The sequence below is a fragment of the Tinamus guttatus genome, unplaced genomic scaffold, assembly GCF_059628265.1.
Source record: "Tinamus guttatus ecotype Peru unplaced genomic scaffold, ASM5962826v1 Tinamus_guttatus_pri_ptg000190l, whole genome shotgun sequence".
NCBI lineage: Eukaryota > Metazoa > Chordata > Aves > Tinamiformes > Tinamidae > Tinamus > Tinamus guttatus.
The window spans coordinates 1,710,004-1,731,686 of NW_028288724.1; the positions used below are offsets into that span (position 1 = coordinate 1,710,004).

The 21,683-nt window shown below is 47.4% G+C and overlaps 1 protein-coding gene across 1 annotated transcript; it reads right to left on the reverse strand.

The window, feature by feature from the left end:
• Positions 1–12,318: 12,318 nt before the first annotated feature.
• On the reverse strand, positions 12,319–21,291 carry LOC148594901 (olfactory receptor 6N1-like). Its single transcript, XM_088523504.1, has 3 exons — positions 20,840–21,291; positions 12,637–12,799; positions 12,319–12,324 (listed from the first exon to the last, which is right to left on the reverse strand). The coding sequence occupies exons 1-3, from the start codon at positions 21,289–21,291 to the stop codon at positions 12,319–12,321; spliced, it is 621 nt and encodes a 206-aa protein (XP_088379630.1).
• Between the last annotated feature and the right edge of the window lie 392 nt (positions 21,292–21,683).

Consider the following 21,683-nt stretch of genomic DNA (forward strand, 5'->3'; position numbering starts at 1 on the left):
AAAAATGGAGTTTGTGGTCCACATGATCACAGTGTTCGTAAAGGCCCACTTAAAGGCCCACACTATCCATCTCTGTCCTTTTTTCATCCTACTGTAACACCCTTTTAGTAGACTTATCTCTGCCTACAAAGGTGTGAATGGGAAGGTCAGTGCCACCATCTGAACACACGATGATGCCTCATTCATAGCAACTCCCCTGCTTGAGCTCTGCTCTTCAGTGGCTGAGTGGGCTTTGAGGAGCCAGGGGCTCTGCCCATGGGCTGCAGATCACTTAGTCCTCCTGTACAGTGGTGAGAAGGAGGGAATGGACTAGATATGACGTACAGAATTTCTGTCAGGTGAAATGGAATGCTCTTTTGGATGGCCTTTTCAGCATCTTAATCTTCAGTTCAATGAGGTTTTGAGGAATAGAGTAACGGAGTCTTAGGGATTTTTATATATGTGTGTGTGTGCATATATATATTTATATGTGCGTGCATATATATATTCATGCAACCTTTTTTTTCTTGTGGCAATATTTTTTTTTCTGAGAAGAAAGGATTCACTGACACTTGGTGTAGGGTGAGGACAGCTAGTCTGTCCATTAGCTTTGTCCCAGCTGTAGGGGGCTTCCAGTTCTTTCCACTGGAGCATGATCACACTTATCACACACCTGAAAAAGAAACCAGCCACTGCTGAGTGCAGAGGAATTTAGCTTGGAAGTGTGGATCTTCAAGCTTCCGTCCCTTTCTCAGAGCCACCAAGGGAGATGTGCACATTGCCCTTCTAGCCAAGGACACGCAAGGTGTTTTCAGCTGCCCATAAGTGGGGAGACTTGATCAGAGGAAGGGGTCTGCCCGAGCAGGACTGGCCATGACTGGCCCAAATCAATCCTCCCCTGACAATTCTCTTAGTTCCTCTCATTCTCTGTTCTTCTGTGCTGCCTGGAGCTGTCCCTGCCAGGAGCTGTTCCTCTGGCCCAACATCTTCTCCCTGCCAGCACTCACAGAGATGCTTTCATGTTATGATCTCTTTCCATATTCTGTGTGCTCAGTTTTGCTCTCCTGAAACCCCCTGGCTCTGGGCACTGGGCAGGAACATATCTGTGCATGCAGGTCCTGAAGAGCAGGTTGGAGGAAACCTGATCCTCTCACCCAGTACTTCTTCCTGCTGCTCCATGAGAACATGCCCAGGCTGGCTTAGCACTGACCCTTGCAAGTGGCAGAGTCCCTGCCCTTTGCACACAGCGCCCTGTGGCACAGAACACTGCTCTGAATTACAACCCTGAGAAGATTTGAGAAGACTCCTCCAGGCATCCCAGTAGCACTACTCTGCTGCCAGAGATTTAGTGTGTCAACAGCTGTGCAGATTTCTCCAATAATGAGCCCTCCTCTGTCCTTCCACTCTACCCTCTCACTTTTCTCTCCCTTTCTGTCCTCTCTTATCTCATGTCACCATCAGCAGGCAGTGCCTAGAGCTCTGCTGCTCTTCACATAGGAGCTGCTCCTGGACAGATCTGGCTTTCGCTGCCAGGTTGCCATGAGTTCAGCCTATACCAAAAGCCTTTTCTTACTTGGGAACAGTGGCCCAGCTCAACAGATGACTTGATTTCTCCTTTGTACTCTCTCCTCCTGGCTGATGCTCCCTGAGGCAGACTAGAATAATCGTGTAGATCTCTGCATTAAAACAGCTAATACAATTCTGTGCAGACACCTGATTTAGTGACAAAAAACAGCCCAGCATCATGTCACATGCTTGCCACTCCAGCATGTCTTTAGTGGATAGAGCTGGGGACCCACAAGAGAACCATACCCTTTTGGAGTTGTTGCTCAGGAACTGTCTGTAAGAGCCCAGTACTCTTTGAGCAGGTTCTTCCTGATATTCAATACATACAGAGATTGCAAGGTTTAATAGAAAAGTTTATTTTGAAGATAGTTGATGTTACAAGAGATTTTGATTTAGCAGCGTGATTCCATGATGTACAGAAATCACAAATGCACTTACATAGTTGAGTCGCAATACCAATGTGATCGCTTTTATCAGTATCACGCTCATGATGCTGGGCATCCCTATTGGCAGAAAAGGAATACACGGGATGAGTCACTGATCTCTTAAAAATTCCTTTGTTAGTTGTTCAGGTTTTATTCCGTATGTTTACACCATTTAATCCACTCAAGACTTAGAGCTGCTTCTCTAACATGAAGGTCTTCTTCTGGTGCTCCGTTTGTTGGGATAAAGTTCTCCGTACAGCAAGAGCGATTAGTGAGTTATATGCTACATGGTACTGGAGCTTCCTAGGCACTTCACACTTTGCCCATCTCCTCTGCATCTTCTTGTGTGGTAGGATTTTATTGGTCGGTCACTAAGTGGCAAGAAGTAAAACCTTTACTTTTCACAAGAATACATCAAAGTAACTTAAGAATGAACTGAACAACACAAAGATTAGTTATCCAATATCTTGGGAATGGGGAGTAGAGGCACATGGGATAGATACTAGGGCTGCCAATATACCCATTGGGTCAGTCTCCTTCTGGCATCTTTGAGCTCCTTGTTCCTCAAGCCGTAGATGAGGGGGTTCACTGTTGGAGGCACCACTGAGTACAAAACAGCCAGCACCAGATCCAGATTTGGTTGGGAAATGGAGAGGGGCTTCAGCTGGGCAAACACAAGTGTGCTGACAAACAGAGTGACCACAGCCAGGTGAGGAAGGCACGTGGAAAAGGCTTTGTGTCGTCCCTGCTCAGAGGGGATCCTCAGCACAGCTCTGAAGACCTGCACATAGGACACCACAATGAAAATGAAGCATCCAAAGCCTAAGCAGGCAGTAACCACAATAGCTCCAGATTTCCTGAGGTAGGAGACTGTGCAGGAGAGCTTAAGGATCTGGGGAATTTGACAGAAGAACTGTTGCAGAGATTTGCTTTGACAGAGTGGTATTGAAAATGTATTAGCAGTGTGCAGGACAGCACAGAAAAAACCGCTGCCCCAGGCAGCTGCTGCCATTTTGATACAAGCTCTTCTGCCCAGGAGAGTGCCATAGTGCAGGGGTCTGCAGATGGCAACAAAGCGGTCATAGGCCATGACAGTGAGAATAAAGTACTCAGCCAAAGTTAAAAAGACAAGCAGAAAGACTTGAGCAGTACATCCTGAGTAGGAAATGGCCCTGGTGTCCCACAGGGAATTGGACATGGATTTGGGGATGGAGGTGGAGATAGTGCCAAGATCAAGGAGGGAGAGGTTGAGAAGGAAGAAGTACATGGGGGTGTGGAGGTGGCGGTCACAGGCTATTGCTGTGATGATGAGGCCATTCCCTAGGAGGGCAGCAACGTAGATGCCTAGGAACAGTGAGAAGTGCAAGAGCTGCAGCTCCCGTGTTTCTGAGAATGCCAGCAGGAGGAACTCATTGAAGGAACTTCTGTTGGACATTTGCTCCCTTTGGGCATGGGGACTGTCCAAGGAGAGAAAGACATTGACAAGTTAGGACAGACTTCTCTGAGCAGGGCTTTCTAATTCTTACACCTCTGCCCTCCTCACAAAAGCAGATATTACCCCTCCCCATCTTTGCTTTCTATGCAGTGTCAAATGTCAAAGACCCTTCAGAGTCAAATGGTCAATTCTCCTGCAGATGGGGGGTCCTGAAGAGACAGGTGGCTCATTCCCAGACAGTTCCTCTCACCCCACAGTTCATTGCCTAGAACCCCACAGGTTAGAGGAGGACTTGGGCACCTCATTGTCAAGGCAGGTCTGCATGGCAGGTGCCACAAGTGCCTTGTCTGAACTGCATCTGAATCCCCCTCACCAAGGAGTCCAAGGGAAAGGACAAGAGCAGCACAGACAGGTGGGGAGACATGGAGCAATGGCATGATATTACTGCCAAGGGAGGCAGGGACACAGAGAGACATGAAGGCACTCTTGTGTTTCTCCTACTCTGGATATGAGACCACCAAAGATATAGCTCATGACTTAGACTGAACTTAGGTTGAGAGAGGAGAAGAGGTGCTGAAATTTGTAGTTTCCACCCACACTTGGACTCTGTTGCCTGGAGGTGTCCTTGCAGGAAGCAGTGTCTCTCTTCCCACATCTCTCCCTTCTCAGTGCTCACAGACCACATCCCATCCACTGGGCACTCAGAACTGCTCTGAATCACAGCTCTAGACAGACCTGTGTGAATCCGCTAGATTCCTCCTCCTGCACTGTGCCAGGGAGAAGGTAGCAGGACACCCTTTCCTTCTGACCATGTGGCAGTGAATTCCAAATGGTAACATCTCCTCCTCCTCCCTACTGCAGAAGTTGGGAGGATTATCCTTAAAAAACAGTCATGGAATGGAAGCTTAGAAGACTCCTCCAGTGTTCTCTGTAGCATTCATCTACAACTAGACATTTCCCATGCAAAAGGCTGTGAAGATTTCTCCTCCAAGGAGCTCTCCTCTGCCCTCCTCCTCCAGACTGCCTTTCACGTCGCTCTGCCTTCTCTCACCTTATGGCAGCAAGAGCAGGCAGTGCCTGGAACCGTGTTACTCTTTGCTGAGGAGCTTCTCCTGGGCAGAGTGTTGAGGATGGTGAGGAATGATGCAGTTGTCCCATAAGAGAGAAGCACTAATATGTTTTACTGAGGCACTAATTTAACATAGTTCCATTATAACTAAGACAATGATTAAAAATAAACAATGGCAAGGTTTACTCACTTATGTACTGCATGGAAAACAGGGTCAGATGAAAGTGTCAAGGAGACCCTCCTGTTGAATCATAAGTTTCAGAATGGACCCCCTTGCTTTCCAAACTCCTTGTCAGGGGAACCTGGTGGTCACTGAATCCAATCCTAGTCTCAGATGTGGCCAGCAGTTGACATTTAAAGGATGATGTGCCCAATCGATCAGAGATACAACTAAGGAAAGTTTCAAAGGTTTGCAAAGCCTCAAGAGTCACTTACTGAGCATCTGTCATGGGTAAGGAATCTTTAACAGTCGAGGAGTATCCTTGAGCGGTGTCCCTGCTGCAGAGGAGGTTCTGCAGTACAGCCCGCTGCTGTGAAGGAGAGCTCATGGTGCTCTGGGCTGCGCGCGCTATTTATGGAGGGGAGGAGAAAAGATGATGAACTCATAGTCATATTTGCATACTAGATGGATTTTAGTTGGGGCATGCTCAATGAGCCCCTGCCTATGTACTGTTTATGGAGTGGTCAGGTTGGAGGTAGAGCACATGAGGAGGAGATGGGAGAGGAAGAGCACACGTTCACACAGAGCTGCGTCTGGGCAGTGCTGCCAGGTTTCCATGAGCTCCCTCCATCCCAGGACCCTGGCAGAGACCCTGTTGAAGGCATAAATTTCTCTTCCTGCTGGGAAGCAGTCACCAAGGTCACCCTATGGCTTCTCTCTGAACAGTGCAGAGAGACTGATTCCACCATTGCAGTTTGTCAAATCGGGGGATATTTAACTACCAGAGGTGGAAGTAACCCACTCTGGAGATGCCTCTTCCTATCTCTTAGCTACAGTGGATCCCTAAACAGGAACAAGAAGGGAGCTCATTTTCCCAGGGTTCAGGTGTTTCTTGAGATAGTCAATCTGGACATACCATGCCAGTTATAATCTTTTGGGATGGAGGGGGATTCAGCTGGCTCCCACAAACACACAGGAGGTGTCGGAGGTGTACCCAAGCTGAAAGGTACACAACAGAGATGTGTGCATGCAAGTTCCTTGTCCAAGCTCCTATTATAAATGAGGGGAAATGGAGGTTGGGAGCCAGTTGCCCACACACCAGGTGACCTTTGAAGAAACAAGGTGGTCCCAGATTTGTGCCAGTGTTTCTTTGCTTTGATAGAACAAGTGTGAGAGCTTGATGTTTCTAGAGCATCACATGGGGGCCAGATGTGGAATTTCCTTGGCTATCTGCAATTGTTCTAGAGGCCTATTGCTACTACTACAGCTCCACACACTACAGAACTGAGACACAGGCATACGCCTACTGTGCAAATAGCTCATGTAATTCAGTGCAGACACTTAATTCAGTGACATAAAAATAGGTCCTCAGGGCCTTGTCAAATGGCTGCATTGTCCAGCACAACCACATGTGTCTAGCAGGTACAGCATGAGATGTATGGGAAAGCCATTCCCTTCTTGGGTGGTTGCTGGGCCAGTGCCCCTGGGCATCCCAGGTTACCAACCTGTGCCCAACAACTAAATTCTGCCATTGTTTTTAGGAAAGGTCCATCCTATCTACAGCCAAGCATGCTTCATACATGAGAGGTACATCACAGCAAAGCCTGCACTGTACTTTCTACATTCTCAAACTCTTCTAGTTCTGCGCTTGCTGAACCTCTTCTCACCCACAGATGGTGTGACCAGGGCCTGTGTAGATGATCTCCACAGAGTGGCTGGGTTACAGGCTGTCCTGTAGTGTGATTGGATTACAGTCTTCTTCAATGGCATTTTGTCCTACCTGGAGACTGGTTCACCTCTGTCACAGGGCCCAAGGTGCTATGAAGTCAGCTCAGGCAGAAACCCCTCTCCTGCCATTTCTGAACAGCCCAGTTCTCTTTCTCACTGGCCTCAGGTACTGGCTGGCCACTGGCTGTCTATGCCAGGATGTCACTGCTCTGAAGTGGAGGCATTGCACACATGGCGGTCTTAGCCTTTGGGAACAGGTTTCCCCATGGTCAGTGCACACTGTGTGCCACAGCAGAGGCTCTACAGTCCATTTGTTCATAAGTGAACACAGCTTGGGGCACAAACAGGAGCAGATGGAGATTCACAAGGTCTCACAGGGCTGAAACCTTCTTAGAAGAACTGGCATGTGATGAGATCACTCAAACAACTGTAGGGCTATGATAGCACAGTACAAGTTGTTCAGGAGAGGCTTTGAGGGAAGGCAAGGAGGAGCGGGGGGGGATGCCCTTTGTGTGTGAAGGGGAAGCTCAGAGGTGTGGTGTTCCATGCTGGGGGAGACAAGAGTTTGGGTGAGGGTTTGTGCGTGAGTATCAGAGGATAAGGTGACACTGCGATGGAAGTTCTGGACTACCTGATTAGGGTGAGGTTGACACAGACCGCTTTAAGCAACATGAGCAAATCTGTGACTCAGAGGCCCTGGTTCTTATGGGGAGAGTGTAATCTCTCTGACATGCCCTGAAGGACAGTCAGTGCAGCGCAAGGATTGCAGCAGGGTTTTGGAAGGTGTCAGGGAATATTTCCTAGCAGAGCCAACATGGGCCACAAGGGCCTTCCTGGATATGGAAACTGCAAGCAAAGAGGAACTGAGGAGGGATGAGATAGCCAGTGCCAGCCTTCCCTACAGTGTCCTTGAAAAAGAGGGGTGAGGAAGGACAGAGGCAGACTCTGGCCTTCAGAGGAGCAGACCTGAGCCTTGGGGATCCCAAGGCAGCCATCTCTGAAGGGCCCAGGAACTCCAGGAAGCCCCTAAGTCTTTAAGGGCAACACCCACCAAGCACACGAATGCTCCATCCTGATAGGCAGTAAAGCTGGTAAGCATCTCAGAGGCCCTGCCTGGCTAAACAGAGAACTCACAGCTGAGCATCAGGGCGAAAAGGTACATGGTAGGGGGATGGAGGAGAGGCTGCACATCAGAAATTTAGAACTGTGGCATTGACATGGTGTTAGGGAAGACAGTGCTGCCCTAGGATTGACACTGGCAGAGGATGTTAAAGGCATGAGGATGAACTGCTACTGCTTCAGTAAAAATAAAAGGAGAAGGTGGGCTGACTGCTGAATGGACAGGGAATGCAGGTAGGTCTGAGGAACTCATCACAATGCTGGTTTCCATTTTCACCTGAAAGGTTTCCCAGTCTTGTGCCTCAAGTCATGACTGAGGAGAAAAACAAACAACCAGCAGGGTTGTGAGATTACTGAGGGACTACTCATAAGAACTCAAACTAAACAATGACCATCAACGGTGCTTCATGGACTGCATAGGAGGATACTTTTAGAGCTGACTCTGTCATAGCAAGGCCCCTCTCTGTCATCTTTGAAAGCTTGTGGAGACTGGGAGAGGCCCCAAAGATTGCCGAGAGGCAAATGTTACATCCATCTTCATAAAAGGCCCACAGGACTTAGTGGGGAGCTGCAAGCACTTCAGCCTCTCTTTGGTGAGGAATGTACCATGAAGTGAATCCTTTCACATCACATTTCTGGGCACATGTAGAGGAAGAGTCCACATGGTTTTCCCAGGGCACGTTGTGCCTCACCAACTTTATTGCCTTTTCTGATTAAATAGCTGCATTGTACATGAAGAAGAGCAAACATTTTTTATCCAGAATTTAGCAAGGGGTTTGACATCGTCTCCTACCATAGTTTTGCAAGCAACTTAGGAATTTACCATCTAGAGGGTTACACAACCTCATGCATAGAAAGCTGCTTGGGTGGTAAGGCTGAGAGGGCAGTGACGAACGGATAACCCTCTTGGGGAGTGCAGAGAGAAATGGAGCAAGAGTGATGACTTCAGGAACCTGACCCTTTTATAATCTGTATTAGTGACACAGAGGAGACAGCACTTGCCATGTTGTGCCTGTGGTGCTCCAGGTCTCTCTGAGGGATCTCTGTGACTTTGTGTTTCAAGGAGAAGCAAGTGAGGACAGAGAGACATGAGCAGAGGTAGAGGGGGCAATGGGTGCGAGTAAGGTGACAGAGCAGTTGGCTTGTCTGCTGTGTTCTGGGAAACAGGCACAGATATGGGACACCACATGACAGCTTGTGGTGGAGATTGCTATGGGCACTGCCAAAGCTGCAAGGACCCAACAGAACTTTCTTTGTCTATCTCTGTCACTGAGGCCTTGAAGAAGATGCTGCTTCCTTAAATCCCTGTGGCCTCATAGCTTCCTCACATTCAGGGAACTCGGGAGGTGCCATATTGCTGTCCTGCACTTGTCCTTGCATGTCCCTACCCTCATACTGCCTCCAGAAAGAGCCCTGAGCAACATATGGAGGAAGGGATCACCCTGCCCATGGGCTGGGTGTCAGTGCCTGCTCAGTCTACTGGATAAAGCATGTGGAGGTTTACTTGCCATCAGAACCACCTATACATTGCCTGTGTCTATCTACAATCAGCACCTATAACATCCTGCTTTATCAGTGCCTGGGGAGCCTTCTTTGGTAACAACCCTCCATGGGACCCATTAATGCTCCAAGAAGCTTTTGGGGTTTCTTCTGACTTCAGCTTCTTGAGGGCTTTGTTCAATCTCCTCTCAGGATGTGAGGTTCATGGACTCAGCACCAAATACACCCAAGGGGTCATTAAAGTGCTACAAAGCTCTAAGGACCCATGACTCTCCTATTTTTCTTCAGTTCTTCAATTCTTGATGGCTACTTGGAGAGTTTTCAGCAGTGTATAGACCAGAGGAACATACCAGTGAGCACCTGAAAAGAAGGATACCTGCTTTTTAAGCTCTCTTTATTTTTCTTACAGAATAAATGATATCTCCAATTCATATTGACCCATAGGGTCTTGTAATGAAATCTGGACATGTAGGAAAAGCAGTATGTTCAGTATGAGGATTAGTGGACAAACTTTCCCCTCACATCCCAACATTCCATTTCCCTAATCAGCCACTGGGGACTTGCATCTCTCCTGTTAAAATATAACTTTTTCCATTCAAGTCTGTACCTGAATGTTGCAGCTCCTCTACACCAATTCCCACCTGCTTTCCTTAGACAACTAGTTGCAGACGCAGGAAGTTTTCTTCTTAACTATAAATATAAAAAGAAATTGTATAGTTGATAAAGAAATAAAATACATTCCTCAACTGAGGAATGTAGAGATTACATCCACAGTTTAAAAGATATAGCAGTGGTAACACAAGTTGAAGGGTGGATCAATATGCTTCTCTCCTGAAATTCATTGGCTGGCTGAAAACTTCCACAATTTCAGCATGGGACACCAATGACATTAGGATTACTCAACCCTTTTATCCGACAAAAGGGTGTTTGCTCAACATTTTTTCAATGTTGAAAACCACTCCTCAGCTTTTCAGGCAGAGCTCAAGTGTCTAACCACAAGCATCCTGTGACACTTGAAGAGGCTCTGTTACATCTAATGCACCTACTTGGGGCTGCCAATACTTGCAGAGGGCATGTGGGAGACTAGAGCCCTCTAGGTGCAGGTGGAGGTTGGGCAAAGGAGTCCTGGGCCCCTACAATGACACCAGACATCCGTGATCTTGTGACTGCATCTTATACCAGCTCTGATAATAACTTTCCTTTTCAGAACAAGAAAAAAAAATCACACAAATCACAATAGTTTTCTCATCCTCAAAGCCAGTATAGTAAAATAAAACAAAATTAAGAGTGGGAAAGGAACACAAAGTTTTGTAAAAGCTGAAAAGTGTATCAAAATACATTCTTTGTATTAGATCATGTTCTCAGTTTCTTTCTTTTTCTATTTTTATTGACATTTTCTAAAGATTTCTGTTATAATCAAGACTGCATCTTTACAAAGTTATTGTGTATCTCCTGCAAAGGTCAATGTCCCTGCAAACATTCCCTCCCCAGGGCTGTCAATCCACTGATAACTGCACAGAGTGACTTGCATCCTGAGGGCCAGAGCTTCTGGGTCAGGATGAGCAAGCAAAGAAACATGTGCTGGGTGTCATCCTCACACATGTGATGTCTTCTTGCAAAGGCCTGCCTTCTTCAGGCAACAGGAAGAAGACACACACTTGCAAAACCTTGTCCTCACAGGGACTTGGCCCCCCTCTATATCTGCGGGAGAAAGAAAACTTGACTTGAGATTGAAGGAGTCTGTGTGAATCAGCCTCTGGTATGGAAAGAAATCTGAAGAAACTAAATCTCTGTTGTCTGAACATGTCTGCCCCTGTGAAATTGTCTGCAAGTCAAAGAGATGGTTGGAAAAGAGAGTTGTCTGTGTGGGAGATACATATAGGTCTGTGAGTATGGAGAGCATTTTCATTTTTGCAGCATGCTTGGAGGGTGAAATTCTGCTTTCAGTCCTGGGACACATTCCCTGGGTCTGCAGTGTGGTGCCACAATGGGTCTCCTGTTGGAAACATCACAAACTGGTGAAAGATAAATCTCGCATAGAAATTGAGAGTGGTTTCACCCCTCACCCAGCATTGTGTTTAACCTGGAGGAGTAGACAGCCTTGGAAGGTGTTTGTAAATCATGGTCTTACTGAGATGTTCATCAGCTGCAGCCATTACCCCCAACCCAAAACCCACCTGTTTTGAAGCCTCATTATCTCTGTCAGTCTTTTCCACCTGTTACCTCCCCCTGAGCAGTTCACACCAAATATCTCAACCTGGCACAGGTGCACACAGTCATGAAAGAAGAAAAATGCTGCCATTCAGCTCCTGTGTGTGTGAACTGGAGTGTGCAAGCACACACTAGACTGCTCACCTGACAAATGCAGATGTTCTGGAAAAGGGACCAGGACATGCAGGGTGCAGAAGAGCAGAGCCCAGGTTGTGTCCTGTGTAGCAGGGACACACTGGGGAAGCTGTGCCTAGTCCATCCTCCCAGAGCAGCCCCTCATATCAGCCCTTCCCAGAACTGGCTCCTCACCCCAGCAGTGCGGTGGCAAATGGCCATCTCCATTCTCCTGCACGTCTCTCCATGCCCACCATGCTCTCAAAGACAGCATGAGAGCCCTGGCCCTGCAGTCAGTCCAGCAGCTCCTGCTGCACCAAGGACAGAGCAGTCTGCCCCAAGCTCATGGCCTGGATCTAGCCTGTGGTCACTAGCAGATCACACAGGGACTATGAGCTTGTCCTCTGCAGTCCGCTAAGTTCACAGGCAGAGCAGCAGACCCTTTTATTGATCTGGGTGTATTTTCAACTACATCTTCTCAAGAAGATGTCAGGTATGTGTCTGAGGAGATCCCCTTGTGTTTTAAAGGTGTCCTGCCCCTGTCACTACTCACAGGAATCCAACGGAAACATAACCGTACCACCAAGTTGTGATTTGCTCTTGGGCTGTATACACACACCAGAGCACAAGTGGAGAGTGTGGGAATGAGGAGAACAGCCCTGAAAAGAGAAAGTCCTGCTGCTGGAAGTGGAAGTGTCTGCAGGAAAACTGTAGTCTTCATGCAAAGGCTGCAGCCAGGAAATGACTGCTGCAGCAATGAGGGCCTGGTCCTGAAGAGCAGAGGGTCTGTCCCCACAGGCTGCATCCAGGCTCTCCTCCTCTCCACTCCCACTCCACTGTGAGCACTGGAGCACTGGAGAGGACAAAGACCAGCCCACAGAGACACAAGGCTGGCACCCTTGCAGGAAGGAGCGTGAGATCACACCCTGACTCTGGCCAGGAGAGCTGTGCTCTCCTAAGGGACATGGGACCCGTGCTCTCAGCCCATCTTGACTTGCCAAAGCCCTTGGTGTCATTGCTGAAAGAGACACCGCAAAGAGAAACCCTCTGCATCGCACTGAGTGCATCTGAGTGAGCTGAGACTAGCAGGCTATGAGGTCCCCACATCTCTGCTGATGAAGGGAGAAGTCTGTCTTTCTGCTTCAACAAGGTCTCTGGGTCAGATTCAAAGGATTCCATGAAGACAGGTGGCATGAACAAACACAATTTTTCCTTTAATAAGAATGTAATAGGGAAAAGTCAGTAAGAAATGAACAACAGCCTTGATGCCAGCGACCCTGGGAATGAGGAGGAGATGCACATGGGACACTTACTGGTGCTCACATTGTACCTGCTGAAGCAATTTTCTCAGTGCATCCTTGAGTTCTTTGTTCCTCAAGCTGTAGATGAGGGGGTTCACTGCTGGAGGCACCACCACGTAGAGAACAGCCACCCCCTGATCCAGGGATGGGGAGGAGATGGAGGGGGGCTTGAAGTAGGCAATCATGAGGGTGCTGAGAGAAAGGGAGATTACGGCCAGGTGAGGGAGGCACATGGAAAAGGCTTTGTGTCGACCCTGCTCCGAGGGGATCCTCAGCACAGCAGTGATGATCTGCACGTAGGACAGCACAGCAAAAACAAAGCATCCAAATACTAAACAAACAGTAAGTACCATGATAGGAGCTTCCCTGAGGTAAGAGTCTGAGCAGGAGAGCTTGAGGAGCTGAGCAACTTGGCAGAAGAACTGCTCTATGACATTGCCTCGGCAGAGTGGTAGTGAAAATGTGTTGGCAGTGTGGAGGAGAGCAATAAGAAAACCACTGCCCCAGGCAGCTGCTGCCATTTTGAGACAAACTCTGCTGCTCATGAGGGTCCCATAGTGCAGGGGTCTGCAGATGGCAGCAAAGCGGTCATAGGCCATGACAGTGAGAAGAGAACATTCTGCTGAAAGCAGGAAAAAGAGGAAAAAGACCTGGACAGCACAGCCCAAGTAGGAAATGGCCCTAGTGTCCCACAGAGAATTGGCCATGGATTTGGGAACAGTAGTAGAGATGGAGCCAATATCCAGGACAGAGAGGTTGAGAAGGAAGAAGTACATGGGAGTGTGGAGGTGGTGGTCGTAGACTATGGCTGTGATGATGAGGCCATTGACCATGAGGGCAAACAGGTAGATGCACAGAAACACTGCAAAGTGCAAGAGCTGCAGCTCCCGTGTATCCACGAATGCTAGGAAGAGGAACTCATTCAAGTAGCTGATGTTGGACATCTGCTGTCTTGCAGCACTGAGAGGGGCTGTTCAAGCAAGTAGAGATGTAGACAGGTTAGTGAAGACTGCCATGAGCAGAACTTTCTCCTAACTCCTTTCCCTGCAGTAAACTGTTTATCTCTCCCCATCTCAGCAAAACTGCCACAGAGCTCCATGGCTTGAGCTCCATTTTGTGCTGTGTTTGCTGTCAGGACATAGAAATCATCTGGATTGCTCCAGCACTCTGAGTGAAACACTGTGATTCCTAGGAGCAAAAGGAGTCACTGTGGTGCTAATGCAGGGCAAGGACAGCTCCTTGGCCATCCACCTTGTTCACTGCTGCCCTGTACTTGCACCTCTGAGGTTCAGGACCATTCCAGTCATGTTACCCCAGGAAAAAAATGGCACCACTGAGCACAGAGGAATCTAGTACCAAAGTGCACATCAGCAAACTCTGCTCCCTTCCTCAGAGGATCTCATGTTCTGCAGGGTGGATGTCTGAACTTCATCTGAAGCTCACACTGGCCAGACAGTCCCAGGGCAAGAACAGGAACAGCATGTACAAATGGTTAACACAGAGCAATACCATGATATTTCTGCTTAAAACAGAAGGGAGAAGGAGAGGGAGAGGATGCTGAGGATCAAATGGAGACTGGACCTGGCCTGCAGGGGGTCTCTCCTTTCACCCAGAGCTTCTCCCTGCAGTCCCCAGGCAAGCTGAGTGTCGCCCCTTGCAGACAGCAGAGTCACTGCCCCAGGCACACAGCACCCTGGTGTGGCTGGGACACTCTGACAGTGTGGCAAGGAATCCCTGCTCCAAACACCTCCTGCTCTGCACCAGGGAAATGAGGAGAGTCATCCTGGCAGATGCTATCGGCCATGGGATGTGGTAGCTTTAGAGGACTCCTCAGGGTACCTCATGGTCATTGCCTGGCAAGGGAGAGACTTACTGTGTTAGGGGCTATGAGGATTTCTTCACCATGGAGCTCTCAGACATCCTCCCACCTCTGAACATCTTTAACTTCTTTCTGTCTCACTTGTCTCACTCATCTTCCTTGTCTCAAGTTGGCACCTGTAGGAAATGTCCGCAGCTCTGCTGCTCTTTGCGGAGGAGCTTCTTCTGAACACACTGCTGCCAGGTTACCATGAGCTCCACCCCAGGAGCCTGGCCATGCTAGGAAGAGTGGCACAGCTGGAGGTGTGACTTGATTTCTCCTCTTGCTCCCTCTTCCTCCTCCTGGGAAATGGTCATTGAAGCAGACTCAACTAATTATCTATGGTCTCCTGAAACACAAGATCAGACTGAAGCCAGCATTAGAAATTGTATCATCAGAGGATGGTTATCTAGGACAGATGGAACTATCCCACTCTGGGAGGCTCTATGCCCACCTCTTACCTATGTAGCCAACTTAGATGGGGGCAAGGAGTGAGTTCATTTACCCATCCTTCAGATGAGTCAGCCTGGGCATCTCATGCCAGGTTTTCAAGCCCTGGGGTGGAGCAGGATTCAGATCCCTTTTGTGCACTCTGCAAACTCAGAAGTGGCTCTGAAAGAAGTGGCTCTCCTGTTGCCAAAACTAATGTGTGCATAACACATATTGTTGTCTAAATTCTTATTATAATCCCTCGAGACTGAAGGTCAGTTACTCACATGCAAACACAGAATAGCACAAGGAATCACAGAATGGTTGAGGTTGAAAGGGACCTCTGGAAATGACCTAGTCTAACCCCTATGCTCAAACAGGGTCACCTAGAACATGCTGCCCACAGTTGAGTCCAGGTGGCTTTTGAATATCCTCAAGGAAAGGAGACTCCACAACTGGATACCTGTTCCAGTGCTTCATTACTGTCACAAGAAAGAAGTTTTTCCTCAACTTCTGATAGAATTTTCTGTGTTTCATTTTGCGTCCATTGCTTCTCATCCTATCACTGGGCACCACTGAAAATAGCTTGCCTCCATCTTCTTGACAATGGCCCTTAAGAAATTTGTGCATGCTGATAAGATCCCCTCTCAGTCTTTTTTTCTCTATGCTGAACAGGCCCAATTCTCCCAACCTTTCCCCATAGGAGAGATGCTCCAAACCTTTCATAATCTTCATAGCCCTGCTCCAGTAGTTCCCATGTCCCTCATCCTGGAGAGCCCAGAACTGGACACGGACACAGTATTCCAGAGGTGACCTCACTAGGATTGAGTAGTGGGGGAGGATCCCTCAACCTGCTGGCAAAATGCTTCCTAATGTACCCCAAGAAAGCATTGACCTTCTTTGCCACAAGAGCACCTTGCTGGCTCATGGCCAGCTTGTTGTCCACCAGGAACCCCAGGTCCCTCTATGCAGAGCACTTTTCCAGACAGTTGGCACCCATGGGGGTATTTCTCCCTAGGTGCAGGACCCTGCCCCTCCCTTTGTTGAACTTCATGAGGTTCTTCTCTGCCCATCTCTCCAGCCTATGCAGGTCTCCCTCAATGGCAGCACAGCTCTCTGTTGTTTCAGCCACTCCTCTCAGTTTTGAATCATCACTAAACTTGCTGAGAGTGCCTTCTGTTCCTTCATCTGATCACTGATGAAGTTGAATAAAAGTTAGACCAAGTACTGACCCCTAGGGAGGGACTGTCACGGAACGAGTGGTGGTGAGGGTGAGTGACAGAATGCACTTCACTCCTGTGAAGGAAATAGTAATAGGTTTTATGGAAATGGACTCTGGCTTAACAAAATTATATGGCAATGTCACTTATTATTTACTGCCACTTGCTCTCTATGCCAGCATGTCTCTGCTCTGAAGCAGGGCCATTGCACACATGATGTTCTTGGCTCTTTGTAACAGGTTTCACCTTGACCAATCTGCGCTCTGTGCCACAACTGCTGCTCTGCAGCCTAAATTCACACAAAAGCATGCAGCCTGGGGCACAGATAGGAGGCGATGGAGATGCAGGAGCTGTGCCACCTTGTTGGAATACCTGAGAAGTGATGGTCTCACTCGCATGACTTCAGGGCCAAAATGGGAGGGCAGAAGCTCATCAGAAAAGACCAACAAGGACGTTACCGATGGGGAGATGCCATTTGTGTGAAGGGGCAGTGGGAACATAAGGAGATATATCCCGTATTCCATGGGATATAGAAGGGGCTGAGTGCTTGTGGGTGAGCATCAGGGTGGCTTTGTGATGAGATTTACAGACCACTGGATCAGGGTGAGGAGGTTGATGCAAACATCTTCAAGCAACCTGAGAAAGTCTTTGCATCACAGGCCTTGATTCTTATGGGGGAAATTTATTTTTTCCAACTTTAATTGAAATGAAGTAGAGAAGGTTTGTGGAGGGCCTGAGGACAAATTAGCATAGCTGTAAGACAGGACAACAGGGGTGGTGCTCAATTGCATCTAGTACTCGCAAGCAAGGAAGAACTGATCAGGGATGTGATTAGCAGTGGAAACTTTGGCTGCAATGACCATGAAATAGTGGAGTGTGGAGTGCCAGATCCTGAATGGACTGAGGAAGGGCAGTAGCATCCTGCAGACTTCGACCTTCAGAGGAGCAGACTTGAGCCTCTTCAGGGGCGTAGTGGTGGAATCCCAAGGGAGACAGTTCTGAAGAGCAAAGGGGGTCAGGAAAGGCATTAGGTCTTTAAGGACAGCACCCCCCAAACATAAGAATGTTCCATTCCCATAATCAGTAAAACCAGTAGATATTTCAGGACACTAGCCTGGCTAAACACTGAAGTCATGACTGAGGTGCATTAGAAGTCTTCATGCAAGAGGTAAAAGCAGGAGCAGGCTGCAGAGGAGGAAGTCAGAAATACTGTATGGTGTGATGATGTACTGTTGGTGGAAGGGAAGTCAAAGCTCTTCTAAAATTGCCACTTGCAGGGGATTTCAGGGGTATGAGGAAGTGCAGTTACTACTGCTCTAACAGGGAAAGAATAACAAGGAACTCATGGGCTCACTGCTGAATGGGGCAAGGGCTTGAGTAACAGTAGATGTAGCTAGGTCTGAGGACCTTCTTAGATTCAGTCTTCACCAATAAGGTACTCCAGGTTTTCTGCTTGATTCGGGAATCCGGATGAGAAAAGCAATGTGCAATGAAGAGCAAAAGCAATGCTGAGAGAGGGATTATGTGCAAGAACTAAACCTATACACATTTCTGGAAATGATTGGATGGTATCTGTGGACACTAAGTTGGCCACTGTCATAGCAAGGCCACTCTCTTTCATCTTTGGGATAAAGGTTGTGGAGATCAAGGGAGATCTCAAAGACTATATATAAAAAAAGGAGTATGGTCTGCCTATCTTCAAAAAGGGCCAAAAAAACAACCTGAGGAACCGTGATCTGTTCAGTCTGATTTTGGTGAGGAGTGTGTCATGGAGCAATGTTTTTGGATCACATTTCTGGCCACATGAATGAGAAGATGTCTGGGAACAGTCAACATGGATTAACTGAAGGCAGATCACTCCCCAATGAACCGATTGTTTTCTGTGATAGAAATCCTAACCTTGTGTAGGAGCAGAGAGTTATGGATGCTATTTAACATGAATTTAGCAAGGGGGTTGACACTGTCCACCACAATACTCTTGGAGACAAGTAAGGATGTTATGATAGGATGGAGAGAGAACCAGATGGATAAAAAGCTGATTGGATGATCAGGGTCAGAGGGTTTTGGTGAATGGGCTGTGTTGAACTGGAAGCTGGTGGCAAGCAGAGTATGCAGGGCTCTGTACTGCCACCTGTCCTGTCTAACTGGTTCATTCATGATCTGGAGGATGCAAATGTCATCACATTTGTAAATGTTACTTGATTAGGCGGAAAAGTCATATACGTGAGGACTGCCCTCCAGGTGGACCTCAGCAAGTGGGAGGAATGGATTGTCAGGAACCTCATGGAAAACAATAACAATAAGAACAACAAATTCTGGGTCCTGCACCTGGGATATACCATCACCTAGCAGTGCTATGGGGCCTCTCAGACATGTCAGGAATGACTCAAGCTACCTGGCCAATCTTGAGGGCAATCAAAGCCAAGGGGGCACCTGATTTTACTAAGGTTAAAATGGGATGCCTATGTTTGGGCAACCAAATGCCTCCTTGGGACTTTTGGTCCTATTTGTGACTATTTTACATAGTTTGCAGTATCACTTTCTCTATAGCAATCTCTTGAAGACAATTCTCACTTCCTTTTTTCTGAGGTTACAGATGGCAGGATGGGGGTCCCAACTGTATAAACCAAGGCAAAGTATTTGGCAACATCTGAAAAGCCCCCTTTCAGCATTGTAAGTATCAGCCATGCCTGAGCCAGAGTCACCACTGCAAGGTATAAGCACCAGATGGAAAAGGCTCCATGTTTACCCACAGCTGAAGGCCTTTTCAGAACCAGTCTGAATGATTTTGGCATAAGGAATAACTGCTAGGAAAAAGGGAAGGGTGCTGAACACCAAGATGATGACGTACAACATCACTCAGCTCCAGAAAGTGTCTGCCCAGGCTAGTTCCAATCTGCGGGGTTGTGGTGGTGTGGGTGAATGGCATGGGGTGCAAGGAAGTCAAAGGGAACACCTGATAGGTCTGTCCTGTCTGCTCTGGTAGGACACTCAGCCATGGCTTGAGCACCAGACTGACACAGAAACCTCCACTCATGATGAGAGAATGATGCAGGGAGTCATTTTTGGCCACACAGCGATCCCAGGACATGGCATCCAGGAGAAGGCTTTTGGTGTTGCTCAGTAAACCCACAAAATGCACCCGGGCAGCACAGTCAAGGAAGGAGAACTTGCCAACTTCTGCCAGAAAATCCAACATCATTTCTAGCTGAGTGACTGATATGTAGCAGATAGCCTTAAACTCTGATGAATCAAGGATGAGAACAGCTGCTTATGATATACACTTACAAAAGCATTCACATTATCCAAGTGAAAACCACAGGGTAGTTTTCCTAAGAGAAGACTTGAATTCACAAACACACAAAGTTTTAATATTTCTTTGTTTGTTTTCCTGGCATACGTACCTCCATTTTTTTTTTTTTTTTTTTTTTGCGTGTGTGTGTGTGTGTGTGTGTATTTTTGGAGTTCTAGCAATGCCAAATCTCCGAGATAAAAATAGGGTTTTAGGAGGGGAAAGTGGTCAGCATCTGATTCTTAATCTACCTACCTATGCATATGAATGAGTAGGAAGACTGGAATTTTTACTCATTGTTCCCATCCTTTCCTTAAAAGAGAATCTTTCTATTAGAGGCACAGATCTGATTTTGAATTCTTCCATCTCACTGTTCAGTCTCTCCCTCTCTTTCTGGCACTCCTCAGAATTTCTTCTCTTTCTGCATCTAATTTTTGAGAGCCTCCCATCTTATTCCTTTCAGCTATAGCTTGTACTTCAAAGATGAAGCATTAACTGATGTTACTCTCCAGCATAACACTTTATTTGAAACTTGAAAACTTCATTTGAAAACATGATTATGTGATGAAAATTTAGTAAAACTAGTAATAAAAAATTGACAGCCATTTCTTTTCATTTTACCACTCCATTTTGAGTAGTCTTTCTGTTCCTTTCAGTCTTAAAGCCTTTTGTTCTGATTAGGAGACTGTTTTGTGCCCAACAACCACATAGCACCACACAGACCTCCATCACTGCCTAAAGTGCAGGAGAATGTTGGTGGGGCCTGACACAACAGTACTGCCATGTAGCTGACCTTTGAGATGTGCTATTCCTCAACATTGGCTGTAACGGGCCACATTCTGACGGAAGACACCATGAATGCTGAGATCCTTTTGAGATTTGTCAAGGATTGACTTCCTACAAGCCACGATGATTCTCATGGCTTTCTGGCCTCCTCACCAATCCCCAGACAATGGTGCCAAGCATTTTTCCAGGCTTCTTTCATTTGCTGATTCCTTAGGCTGAATATGAAGGGATTTAAAAGAGAAGTCCAATGCTGGAGAGAACAGAGAGGATTTTGTTGAGGTGTCCAGGGTTCGCGTGGGAAGGCGTGACATAGATGAAGATGGAGATGCCAAAACCCAGGGAAACAACAGTGAAATGAGAAGCACAAGTGGCAAAGGTTTTCTGCCTGCCCTGGGCAGGTGGGATACGGACTATGGTCAAAATGATCCAGGTTTAGGAGAACACAGTCAGTGCCAAGGAGCTGAGAAGCAGGAGAATGGACACCACAAAATCCCTCAACTCAGCAACCCAGATGTCCGTGCAAGCGAGGTGCAGGAGAGGTGCACTGTCACAGAAGTGGTGGTCAATGACATTGGGACCACAGTATGGCAGCTTGGCTTTCAGGATTGCTAATGGCAAGATCAAGACCATGCCACCCACCCACGCACCCAGGAGAAGCTGGCCACACACCCTTTCCGTCATGATGGTCAGTGGTGATGGTCATGATGGTGGTGGGTGATGGTGATCTCAGAGGGTGGCATATTGCCACGTAGCGGTCATAGGACATGATGGTGAAGAGGATGAATTCTGTTGCAGCCAGGGAGAAATAAAAGTAGAATTGGCTAAAGTAGCCAGCAGAGGAGATGGTCTTCTTCTCTGACAGGAAGTTTGCCAGCATTTTTGGAACAACAGAGGAAGTCATGGACATCTCAATGAAGGACAAATTGCTGAGGAAGTAATACATGGGAGAATGGAGATGGCAGTCTGTATAGACCAGTACAATGACAAGAGCATTTCCCAAGACAGTCACTAAGTAAGCGAGCAGGAACACCACAAAGAAGATGATCTCCACCTCATAGCGGTTTGGAAATCCCACGAGAACAAACTCAGTCACAGGCATGATATTCCCCATCCAAATGTGCTTTCTGCCATGGTGAGAGGAACAGAGCAACACAGTTTCTTTGAATATTCAATTCATTCATTCATTCAAAAAAAATCTTTCCTCACTACTTACATCTCCATTTCTCCATTCCTCCCCATTCCACAAGTATTTGTTATTGTTCTTTCTTTCAAAAAACAAAGGGGGGGCGGGGAGGGGAGAGATAGATAGATGTAAGATGCAGGTCTTTGCTGCCAAGGTCCTTCCACCTCTGTAACACCCAGTCAAAACTGCCATCAATACACAATATGCAATGCATTCTTTTCATGCTACATTTCCAACTTCCCTATTTGCAGGTCATGCATGCACAAAGCAGCAAAAACAGCTGCAAGGAAAATATTCTCCTCTTATGC

Coding starts and splice junctions, on each gene's coding strand:
- LOC148594901 (XM_088523504.1), bottom strand. CDS start 21,291: ATGCCTGTGACTGAGTTTGTTCTCGTGGGATTTCCAAACCGCTATGAG. Junction 12,800..20,839: donor GTGTGGCCAGCTTCTCCTGG/GTGCGTGGGTGG, acceptor CCTTTCTCTCAG/CACCCTCATGATTGCCTACT.